The sequence below is a fragment of the Xenopus laevis genome, chromosome 7S (assembly GCF_017654675.1).
Source record: "Xenopus laevis strain J_2021 chromosome 7S, Xenopus_laevis_v10.1, whole genome shotgun sequence".
Classification (NCBI taxonomy): domain Eukaryota; kingdom Metazoa; phylum Chordata; class Amphibia; order Anura; family Pipidae; genus Xenopus; species Xenopus laevis.
Genome location: NC_054384.1, coordinates 72,526,810 through 72,539,540, shown reverse-complemented (window position 1 = coordinate 72,539,540; position 12,731 = coordinate 72,526,810). Strand labels below are relative to the sequence as shown.

The 12,731-nt window shown below is 36.5% G+C and overlaps 1 protein-coding gene across 4 annotated transcripts in view; it reads right to left on the bottom strand.

The window, feature by feature from the left end:
* Positions 1-12,731, bottom strand: part of cadm1.S (cell adhesion molecule 1 S homeolog) — a 117,500-nt gene that overhangs the window by 72,668 nt on the left and 32,101 nt on the right. Inside the window, exon 2 of one of the 4 annotated variants that reach the window (XM_041571382.1) lies at positions 4,614-4,676. The exons of the other annotated variants lie outside the window; for them this stretch is intronic. Within the exon in view, the coding sequence (XP_041427316.1) occupies positions 4,614-4,676 (63 nt within the window). The remainder of the gene's footprint in view (positions 1-4,613; positions 4,677-12,731) is intronic. 4 annotated transcript variants of the gene reach the window in all.

Here is a 12,731-nt window from a genome sequence, read left to right as displayed (position 1 = left end):
GAGTAAGAGGGCCGTTCAGGAAGTTTTCTGAGCTCCTCACAGAGAGGTCACATCATCCATCAGAACTGTCACTGACTTCAGACTGAGTCCACAAACAGTTTTACTGCAGCACTGTCCAAAATTATTTTTCCTTGTTCGCAATTTTAATGTACATCGTTAAGTCATTCACCATTAAAAAATCCTAGAAGACTTATCTTCACTAAAAGATTAACACTGCAGTGCACCTGTCTTACAATATTTTAATATCCCATAGCCTTTGGAGTTTACAGATATCAAGCTATAGCACAAATAATAATAAACAATTTCTTCATAAGTTCAAAAAATGGCAAACATAGCACTGCATCACTGGGTTCAGTCTCAAACACTCTGCCAAATATTTAAATAGAAGTGCAAGATATTTAAATAGAAGTGCAAGACAGAACACAGCATTTACAGAAGCTTCAACGCTGACATTTGGGTGCAATCTGCTACACAACGAAACACTAACTGAACTGTAGCCACATGACAGTAGTCAAACATAGTAAGACGCAACAAACAAGCAGAATAGTCAGGATACATGTTTAACAGAGATTACTAATTTTACAGAAATGTAAGAAATCAATATAAAGTAATATAAAACAGATATGTGAATGCAGCACAACAGGGAAACACTTTAGATAAATAGAAAACTTCCCAATGCATACTCACAATACCAAGCAGCTCTTTGCTTAAACAACTGTTGTGATGCAGGTTATACCCACTATGTGCTGCGTGTATGCATGCATAACAATAGCTTTCAAAAGTCAAACAAAATGGGCCAAAGAGCATGCAGAAATAGCGCATAATAAGAAGAATTTAAACACATGCAGAGAGCCGCATATGGAAAGTGCCTTATAAACTAGACAGCTGCACAATGAGGGATTGCATGAATATATAGAGGTTGGGCACTGAGTTACAAAAAGTGAAAAAAAAAAGTTATTTCCTTTGTGTCTAATTGAAAATGTAACACATTTGAGCAAGTGTCTCTCCTCTGGATATATTAGGGTACAGGTGTGGGATGCGTTATCAGAAAGCTCTAAATTATGGAAAGTCTGTCTCCCATGGTTCCATTTTATCCAATAAATCAACATTTTTATAAATTTGAAGATTTAATTTTCTCTGCAATAAAATAAAAACCTTACTTGATCCAAACAAAAATATAATTAATCCTTAAAGGGCTTGTTTCCTAAAATGTAAGGTTTCAGTCTCTAGTGTTTCACTCTGGCAGCACGGTGATCCAGGAGAATTCTGAACTGTAACAATGTTACATTAAGTTGATACATTTTTCATCAGCATCTGTGAAATATTAGCAACTATTGTATCGATTCTAACAGTCGCTTCTAATGAAACTCAGGGATTCTGCTCGGCAGGAACAAAGATAGCATGTATCAACTAAATTTATCAAGTTAACCCCCCCTCCTCTTTAGAAGATGAAGATTTGAACTTTACACTTCAATATTAGAAAAATGAATTAAATAATTTTTTTTGTAGATTTAAGGTGAGAGGACCCAAATTATGGAAAGATCCATTATTTGGAAGAGCCCAGGTCCCAAGCATTCTGGATAACATGTCCCATACCTGAATTAAACACATTGAAATGCAGTTCCTCATCTGATACTGGGCCACAATAAGAATTCCATATCAGCCTGAGAGTATGGTTTCCCTTCTTTTGTTTTAGGTAGCAGATGGGGAGATCTGTAGCCCGCGACTATTTGTGAGCAACTGCGGGCACCAAATCTCCCAAAAAACGCTTCTCGATTTGAAATAATTGAAATCGCTGGTGCTATGACCAACATATTGCTAAGTTGTCCAGAGTTTCCTCCGGAGGCAATTTCAGCCAACTTAGAGATATGTTGGTCATAGCACCAGCTATTTCAATTATTGCAAACGGAGAGGTTTTGTGCCTGCAGTCGCTCACAAATAGTCGCGGGCGACAGATTTCCCCATCTGCCACTGACCTAAAACAAAAGAAGGGAAACCATACGGGCAACAAATCTCCCTGTCTGCCACTGTCATTAGGAGTATGTTATACCTGCAACTAAAGTACACATAGCAACCAACCCCTGAATTTGGTCACACAAATTATATATTTTGTCACCATCTTTCTTAACTCTCCTAGTCATCTTGATTATCATTTGCAGGCCATGCCTACCAACAGATTGGTTCATGTAATTGTAGGAGATTTTTTCTTTTTTAACATATTCGTCATTTGAAAACAAAAGTAAGCCCTTTTTATTTCATTGACGGAATTAAATGAATTTCTTGGGATTGGCTGAAGTATGAGGCTTAAAAAAAAACCACACACATTGGCAATGGAGAACATAAAAGTAGCATTACTTGCAATGCATGGTGTGTTGCAGTTTCCCACTCCCACATTGGCAACAGCTAACATTTTAAACAATGACTATAACCAGAGAACTGGTCACTGAATGGGCTACTGAATAACAAGTAGCTGTGGAAGTGGTGTAGATTTCTAGGGTTCAAATTTATAACCAACTGAAAAAATTTTAAAACTCATGACACAGTAGTTCCCTATTAATACGCCAGGGTATTGGGAAGCAGAAATGAAACTAAAAACACGATTGTTAAGGTTAGAACGTGATACAAGAAAATGAAAGTTAAATTTCCCATATGAAGGTACTGAAGGAAAATGGATCCTTGTTTAATCACATTTCAGTAACCAGTAAGAAGCATTATATATATATATATATATATATATATATATATATATATATATATATATATATATATATATATATATATATATATATATATATATATATATATATATATATATATATATATATATATATATATATATGTGTGTGTGTGTGTGTGTGTGTGTGTGTGTGTAAGCTATCAAATTAGTAGCCAGAAGACATATTTTGTAGTCCTGGTTACATGGTTCCTGGGCTTTTCAAGTCCTAACTTAAGATACAGTATTATTGTTTTTATTTTTTTTAAACAGCCTTGTGAATAGCCTTGAGCAAAACATCTTTAAGCTTAGTCAATCACTTACAAAAGAACAATGTTACAACATACAATTTGTATTTTCTACAGGAATGCCAAGCACGCAGTGAGCTAGCAATCCATTTAAAAAGTGTGTTCCTATTTGAAACATCATGTTGCAACATTCAAGCTTTGAAATATTCACTGACAAAAGCAACCAGGAAAAAAAAAACAGTATTAGATACATAAGAGCTGCATCTGGTTACTATGGGGACCTGTGACATGACGCAGTATAAAGGGAGAACAGCAGCACTCAAAACTCTTGTCTTCCTAGAAATGTAGATTCTCACAGAAGAGAAGGAAAAGCTTAATTTTCTTTTTAAAGTTCTCTTTCCTGTCCCGCAACTAACAGAGCCTGCGATACACAGCCCGCAACATTGGTTTCAAAAGATAAATCCGCTTATTTAAAACTAGAATATGGCTCAGCAGTGATTCAGCCAGCATGGATGTATTCTTTCATATGTCACTAGCTGCTCACTGGAGAGGGGTTACATTTGGGGGGGCAAATTTATTATGCCGTGTAAAAAATGGGGTAAAATGTTTACAGGTTTATTTTATGTGACTTTTCTTATGTGCGTTCACATGGCGTAAAATTACACACACCGTAACCATTTATTTTACACCTTTTTTTTTCCGACAAATTGCATTTTACACAGCATAATATATATGCCCCTAAATGTGCCGCCTGTGTTCTGCCTCTGGAAGCTATTTGGCTAATGCCAGATCCATTCTCTTAAAGGGATACTGTCATGGGAAAACATGTTTTTTTTCAAAACACATCAGTTAATAGTGCTGCTCCAGCAGAATTATGCACTGAAATCCAATTCTCAAAAGAGCAAACAGATTTTTTTATATTCAATTTTGAAATCTGACATGGGGCTAGACACATTGTCAGTTTCCCAGTCATGTGACTTGTGCCTGCACTTTAGGATGGAACTACTTTCTGGCAGGCTGTTATTTATCCTACTTAATGTAACTGAATCAGTCTCAGTGGGACTTGGCTTTTACTATTGAGTGCTGTTCTTAGATATACCAGGGAGCTGTTGTTATCTTGTATTAGAGAGCAGCTATCTGGTTACCTTCCCATTGTTCTTTTGTTAGGCTGCTGGGGGGGAAGGGAGGGGGTGATATCACTCCAACTTGCAGTACAGCAGTAAAGCGTGACTAAAGTTTATCAGAGCACAAGTCACATAACTAGGGGTACCTGGGAAACTGATAATATGTCTAGCCCCATTACAGATTTCAAAATTAAATATAAAAAAAAAACTGTTCTTTTAAAAAATAGATTTCAGTGCAGAATTCTGCTGGAGTAGCACTATTAACTAATGTGTTTTAAAAAAAAAAAAACATTTTTTTCCTATGATAGGATCCCTTTAAGCAGTACATGTCCGACTCTATGGATTAGCAAAACCTTCAACTATCAGCCATTAAATTTTAATTCCATGAATCTTTATAACAAATCTCACCATTACTGCAGGAACTTGAGGTGTATCAAGGGTGAGATTTGTAAAGGATTCTTATTTGTTTTTAGTACACCCCATGTTCCAGCACAAAGGTCAATTATGGTTAGATTAGTTGTTACTTACTTGGTTGCCAACATATTCCTGGAATTATAGCTGAATAGCTGTTGTTGTAAGTGAAGCAGTGCCCTGAACAAAAACGGACAGTTTGGGGACAACCCTGATCATTGCAGGTCTTTGTTTATATGAAACAGCATTTGACATATTTGACATATGAACTGTTTAACATGATGCATTTTTGTAAAGACATTCAACAGCATGTGCCACTGGATAATCCCATATATACAAACAAGTAGGCCACAGAAAATATCTCTATGTTAAATAATCACTGCCTCTGGGTGCATTTCTCCTTCAAAGCAAAGGCTGAATTTTGGGCATTTCTCCATCAAAACAAGTGATGAATTTTGGAGTAATTTTGTGGCTAGCTTCCATGTTCTAAAGCCATTATACCTCTTACCACAAACAGAAGCTATATAGGTAAACAGGAATGAATAACAGAAGCATCCCCACAAAATGTTTTATTTTAGAACTTCATTTTTTCTAGGAAGATAGATTAAGGTTACAGCTCACTATAAACGAATCCCTCACATTTGTAATAAATACATAAAGTGAAATGTTAGAAACTAATTACCCAAATAGAAAAAAAAATGGTAATTCAATATTTCAGTACCTTGCACTTGATGATAATTAAGATAGCATAAATGCATGTTGCTATCAAATGAAATAATCATATAATTTTGGGCTCCACATTACAGAAGATCCCTTATTTAAGCAAGGCAGATAACAGATGGCATATGCGTATTTTGGCTGCTAATACCACATTCAATAATAGACCTCTCTCCATTCTTCTGTATTCATATTTTATTATTTTATATTAAGAAAATATTTTAATTACAACCATGACTTATTACCTGTATGAGGGGAAAAAAGAGGTAGTTGTATGAGAGGAAAAAAACAACACTTTTCTTTTTAGGCATATTCACATAAACACAGCAGGTGTTTAGAATGCTATGGTCTTCTCATGAATCAAAACACCCTGACCTGCTTCACATTTCAGCAAATACAAACATGCTACCTATAATAAAGATTGCAAGTTTCATTGGAAAATGAAGAAGTGTTATCTGAGGATATGCACTACAATATACCATGGGAAAGCCTGCCCGTGGTTTTGATGTGATTTAAACGGCGAAATTCCCTAAGCATTGAGTGCATATAGCACAACACTATTTTAATTCCTATTCTATAAATCTGTAAGGCAATGGTTTCTATCATTTATCCTTTATTTGTTCAGCATTTATTTTTTCCTGCACGCTGGAAGCTAATGCAGTCATACAGCTTTAACCAGACATCAATAAGCAATGAATGATGGTCATGAAAGTACGAAAAGCAGCAGATTCTCTACTGACTGCAACATGGCCTGTGTGCCACAGCCCTTAATGTAAACAATGTGCCTTTAGCCCAGGCATGTCCAAAGTGCGGCCCGGGGGCCAATTGCGGCCCATTTTCAAATTTATAACGGCCCTCAGCTTCCATCATGAAATTAATAATAATGAGGCCCCCCAGCACAGTGCGATCATGAATTCCATAGCAGAAATATTAAGGCACATTAGTGATCTGGCACGTAGAGACGCGCTGTTTTCGCATACTTCTTTAGGGCTGAAGGCGTCAATAGACATACTGAAGTGCCAGTACAGTAAACTAAAGAAGTATGGCGTCACTACGTGCCAGTATGTATCTATCACTAACACCTTTACCACACAGGCAGCAGTATAGACCAAGTGGCAGATCATTTCACTAATGTGCCCAAATATTAGCGCTACAGCTACTTTATTCCTGTAATTTAATGTTAATGGTTCAAAGAACGTCAGGCTAAATGGTCGGCCCCCACACATTTTCACCTCACCAAATCTGGCCCTTGTTGCAAAAAGTTTGGGCACCCCTGGTTTAGCCTAATACCAGTTTTCTTCTTTGTAGATCATCAAACCATGCTCTGCAATAACTTTTAGACATAATGTGAGACAAGCATTGATAAATCCATTTGTTGAAACCTGCAAACATTACTATAGGTTCTACAAATTCATATTTGTATCTAATGGAATCAATACAAAAGGCCAACCTAGCCAACCCTTAAGTTGGCTTTGCATAAATAGATCAGCTCATTTATCAAGACAGACACATACTGAGTATAACAGAGGGTATATAGACATAAACGATAAGAAAATTTTTTAAAAAAATACAAAAAGAGCATACTACTATATATAATGCAGCAAGGACAAACCCTCTCATTTAAATTTAGACAGCCAAAGCTTTTTTTTTTTTTTACATATATAAATTTCTAGTGAGACTAAATCCCAATTTAAGGAAGAACAATAAATGCTTTTTTAACCCTATCTGAACTAAGAAAATATTGACTTCTGGTCCATTTTATATAGCAAGAATTGCCAATGACAAAGCCATCAGTTCTGGATGAACTACTGACCCTGCCTAATGCAAAAAAAAAAAAAAAAAAAAATTAAAAAAAAAAAAAAAAATGTACATTTGTGTGTTATTTATTAAAATTCAAAAATCTCATTATTTTAGCAAAACCACTTTGACTAAACTCCCATTCAATTGCCATTGGACTGTTGACTACATGACATCGTCAGTTTACAGGTGGGAGTACTTATTTATTAAACCCTCAAGGCCGCTAAAAGTCAGAATAAAACTCGAAAAATGCAAGTTTTTTTTTTTTCACAAAAAAAACCCTAAAAACCTTGGTGTGTAGGTGCGGTTAACCAGAAAAACAATGCAGATTTAGGAGTGACCTTAAAAGTTAGTGGATATTTTTTGATAGAATGATTATAATTTGTTCTTGTTAGAGTGCTATATTTATCTTTCCTTAATACTATTTTCTCTAGAGCACATATAAAACAATTACAGACAAATAATACATTATCAGCCATCAGGACAATATTTGCCTTCATAGAAAGGTTGGAAATTGCTTCTCTCTGGACCCAAAGTCGCATCTGTGCTTTAGGTCCCAAAAGGAAAATAATTTAATCAGATGGACAGTGCAGAAAGTCATCCTTACCAAGAATAGGATTAATGAACATGGAGCAATGAATAGTAACTGGCAACATTTGTTGTTCTTCAGGAAACAAGTTTTAGAAAACATAGTGGAGTATTTTCACTATCCCCAGCTCATACTCAAACTACTTCAAAGAAAAAATATATTATTTAAGCCTTTAAGCTCATATTCCCCTTCTTCCATTTACTATTGTCTTTGCATAACAGAGGGGATATAGATATAAGGATTAAAAAAAAAAAAAATACCCCTATATTTATTATACACAACAATATCAAAAAGGTCAAATTAATGTGAGTTTTTTTAAAACTCTAATAAATTAGATTTTATTCATAATTTGAACGGTATGTTATTTATGAAAAAATTTGAATGACTAGGATTCATTTGAATAGTCCTGACCCGAAAACTTAAATTTAATTAGAATAGAGTTTACCTCGGGGGGAAAAAACTAAAAACTGACTTTTGCTTGTCAAATTTTTTTCTCCCATTGGAGTGTATGGGGCATCATTTTTTAAGTGAAATTTTGCAAAAATTTGGCTCATCATTACTATTAACATCTTCAAATAGTTCAAGGGACCTCTGCCATTGACATCTACATGAACTTGGCAGGTTTTAGGTTCAGAACAGTCAAATTAGAACCGTTTCCAGGGTCGAGGTGGGATAAATCTCACATTTGAATTCAAATTCGAGTTGGTGATTTAAAATGCAAATGTGAGTTTTGACCAAAATTTTTTTTGAAAATTCGAATTTACCAAAAAAACATTTTTCAAAACTTAGTAAATCTGCCCTTATATTTTAGAAAAAGAAAAAACACAGGAAATGCTTTAATCAAAAAGACAGAGACCCTGGCTTATAAATATTTAGGGAATTTAAGAGTTTTGCTAATGCAATTGGAAGTCTGGTCAAGCTCCTGAATCAGTTGTGGGTTAATTTAGGTCAGTCTCTATCACCCATGAACTTTTCATCATAGTAAGAGAGCTCTTTGATAAACCCTATACCAGAAATGCAAAGTACTGTATACATGGACTGAATAAGAGAATTATCTACTGTGTACTGAGAAGTTAATTATAGCAGAAGACAGAAAAACTCATAATAAAGAGTCAGAACATCCTTTCACTCCTCCCCACCTTACTGCAGAACCCCAATGAGCCTAGAGGAGCCTCATTCACTTCATTGTTTTTCAAATACCATAGATTTATAATGTATGGGTGAACTCTGATCTGAAGACCAGTTTGCCCTTTATGATTAGTACACAATGTTTCTCTAAAGCATGAGCAACTGTCACAGGCTTCCAGAAATATCATACAAACAAAATACAGTCATTTCCTGTACTGAAGGCACAGAGGGTTGAAAGAGAAAGAGAAATTATTAATTTGCTGCCTCTTGTCCCATCATACAGGCTTGGTGATTTTTCTTGTAGCACAATTAATCACTTACGAGAAATATTCTATTAACCAAAAGAAATGTCAAGGATCATTCATCATTTCTCTATAGTGGCCTGATTATACAACATGTTGCTGTGCTATATTACATTTAAAGGAGTACTAAACTCTTAACAATGAATAGCGCTAGAAATGCTAAATTTTATATACTGAATGGATTGGACCAGCATAAAGGTTCAGCATCTCTATAAGTAGTAACGATGCAGGTCTTTAAAGTTGTCACAAGTGTGTGACATTCACATGCTCAGTGGGCTCTGAGCTGCTGTTGAGGAGCGAAGCTTTGGGGTGGTCACAAATCATCAAGCAGAAAATGAGGTTTGCCTGTAATATAAACTGATGCTACAGGGCCGATTATAAATGTCACAATATAAGACAGCACCTGAATTTAATATTCTATATGTTCTGTATATTGTGTCATTTGCTAAGCTCAGGTAACGGACAGCAGCACAAGTCAGCAGAAAATAAGATGGGGAGCTACTGGGGCATCTTTAGAGGCACAGATCTTTACTGCTGTGGTTGCCTTGGGCTGGTATAGAAGCCCAAAACATAATGTATAACATTTCTACCCTAATTCATGAATTAAGCTTTAGTTCTCCTTAAATTGATGTCTTGGCCAAGAAGGAGGTTATAAATATGCCACATATACAACGCTGTAAAAACCACAAACCAATATCAATTTCCCACGGTGAGACAAAACATCATTTAAATAAATCTCAACGAGGGTTGGGAAAAAACATATTTCATACATAGTACGATTTATTTACTTGCATGTTGAAAAATTCCAAAGCTGTTGAGAAAGAAAAAATAATTATTTAGTAAAATATAGATCACCCCCATATAGGTTGCCACCTTTTCTGAAAAAGTTTACTGGCCAGTGGGCGGGGGAGCGCGGCACTAAAGGGGGTGGTCCTCGACACAAAAGGGGTGCTCCGTCCGGGAGGAGCAACATTGCACGATGGGCAGAAGACTGAAAAAAAGATAAGTTCAGAGTGAAGTGGGCCAAGGGCTTTTCTTTAAGGGTATCACAAATTACCGGCAACTACATTGCCGGTAAATCTGTAATACCGGCCCCGGCCTTGGCAGGCCTACCTCCATTTAATGTGAAAAGTAAATAAAGCAAGAGTGCACTGCACATAGAGTTGGGAATATACATTGAAATGCTGTTGCTTTCCTTTAGAGACATTTTTTGAAACCAGTGCTAGTCTCTGTTTGAAATCGAGCCTTGGTCTGACAATAAGTGCACAGCGTTTAAATCAATACCAATATAGTTAAGGCTATAAAATGTTCCTTTATGGAGGGAAAATGATGGACTGCCTTGAGATATATGCCCTGAAAAAAATATACACTTGACTCTTGAGCACAGAGCAGAGATTTTAACTTCCACATATTCCAGATTTGGCAAACTGTATATCTGCAGCACAGTTAGTGTTAACCCGCAGCTTCGCTAGACACATTTTCAGAATTGAAAAATCAGGAAATAAAAAAAATGATGAGAGACTGTTTCGGCAAACAGACCATAAAATATTTCCCACAGTAGAAGCAAATACACAATCTGCTACCCCAGCACTCACTGTACCGCATCCAATATTGTTGCCTTCTTGCCAGGTTGATAGTAGGGAGCAGAGGGGGGTCAGGAACTCAGCTGCTCTGAATTGCAGATACTGAGGACATGCACAGTACCAGGAAATGTTGTGCAGCTCTGAATATGGCACTAATTAGCAGAACTAATCGTCATGCTTTCCATCTCTTGCCATTGTGTTTTAATTAGCAGCTTCCATCTCTTAGTGTGTGTGCGCATGTGTATGTATACATACAACTGCACCCATGTGTCGTTCCCAAAACCTTATTTTAAAATGTTCATTTTTCTTCTGCTAAAGAACTGCCACAACACTCTCATTTCAATCTCTCTACTCATCTTGCATCAAGCCTTTATACTGCAGTCCTGCCATGTGTTTTTGACAAAAGCATTTCTTAAGTAACCATCTATCATGAAGGTCTTTAGACAAGGTTAATAAAAGCTTTGTTGCTTTAATGTCTCACCTGCTTTAATTTACAAAATGCCATGCGTCATGACTAAAGAAAGGGCAGTTTGCAATAAGACCATAAAGTCTCACCCCTGGGACTTTCAAGTAATTGCAGCGCTCATTAAAAAACTGTTAATTATTAATTGACCATGTCAGAGTTGTCCTTTGAAGTCAATTTTAGTTTTCTCTCTCTTTGAAAAAGCATTTCGATTTGTGACTGACTTTACAGAAATAAGTTTTAGGGTAAGGACACACTGGCAGATTCGGCGAGATTAGTCCCGCACGGCTATAATGAAAAATCGCCAGCGGGATGGCCCTCGCGGCGCTTTGTTTTCCGAAGTTGCCTCGCAAGGCAACTTCGGGCGTCTTTGGAAAACGAAGCGCATTAAGTTGCTTCAAATGGAATAAAATAGGCCTACAGATTTGTCTTGCCTTTATACCGGTATACCAGCTCATAGGCAGTACATGCTGGGCTGACTTGAGAAAAGGAAATGACTGCTCTACAGGTTACAAAAACCAAACAACCACAATCATTGTCTCTTATACGGTATTGATCTGCTTATATCACTTGTATGGGAGACAATGGCAGCATAGGAATCAAGCCAGTATTACCTGCCCAGAAACTAAGGGGTGGAGGTAAATGATTACATAAATGAAATGATTGCATAAACTGATATACAGTTATATCTTATATCAGGCCCTTTAATGTTTCTAGCTAATACCAATAATAATAATGCGTGATCAGATGCTATAGTCTTAAAAATAAACAATGTGCCTTTTGTGAAGGAGTGAAGGGTTTGTGGGCACATTTATCATAATTGGGCAAGTTAATCCATGGGTACCAGTGATTATCTTTGTGTGTTTTAAAGGAACAGTAACACCAAAAAATTAAAGTCCTTCAAAGTGTATTGTTGCCCTGCACTGGTAAAACTGATCTGTTTGCTTAAGAAACACTACTATAGTTCATTTAAACAAGCTGCTGTGTAGCAATGGCGGAAATTTAAAAAAGGCTATAAGGCACAGGTTAAATAGCGGATAACAGATCACACCATTATGTTCTACAGAGATTATCCGCTGTGTAACCAGAGTCTTTTCTCCTTTGAAAGGCTGCCCTCATTGCTAAACAGCAGCTTATTTATATAAACAATAGTAGTGTTTCTGAAGCAAACATCAGTTTTACCAGTTCAGGGCAACAATGTATTATATTTTTATTACTTTAAAACAATTTCATTTTTTGATGTTACAGTTGCAAGTGTGCAAAGTAGAAAAACAGGAGATGTAGACAGCCCAGATTCTGATTTCTGAATGGGCTGCTTAACCTTTAAAACAACTGCAGGCAAATTACACTAAGCATAGATCGCAATGTAGAGCCATGAAGGATTAGGAAAGGGGGCAGATGTGCGGAGAAAGCAAGTGGAATTGTCGTCAGCAGGAAGTGCATCTGACCATACAACATGGATAAAGAATGCAATGCTTATACAGTGTATCACTGAGTGACTGAATAAGCGCTAAGGCTATGAGGACAGTGATAACCCCAGGGTCTGGCACACATACACTTTTGTCTCTGCCCTAATGAAATACATCAATGAACTTCTCTGTCTGGGAACCACGGCACCAGACTGTAATAATTTGGCGCAATTAGTGGATCCATCAA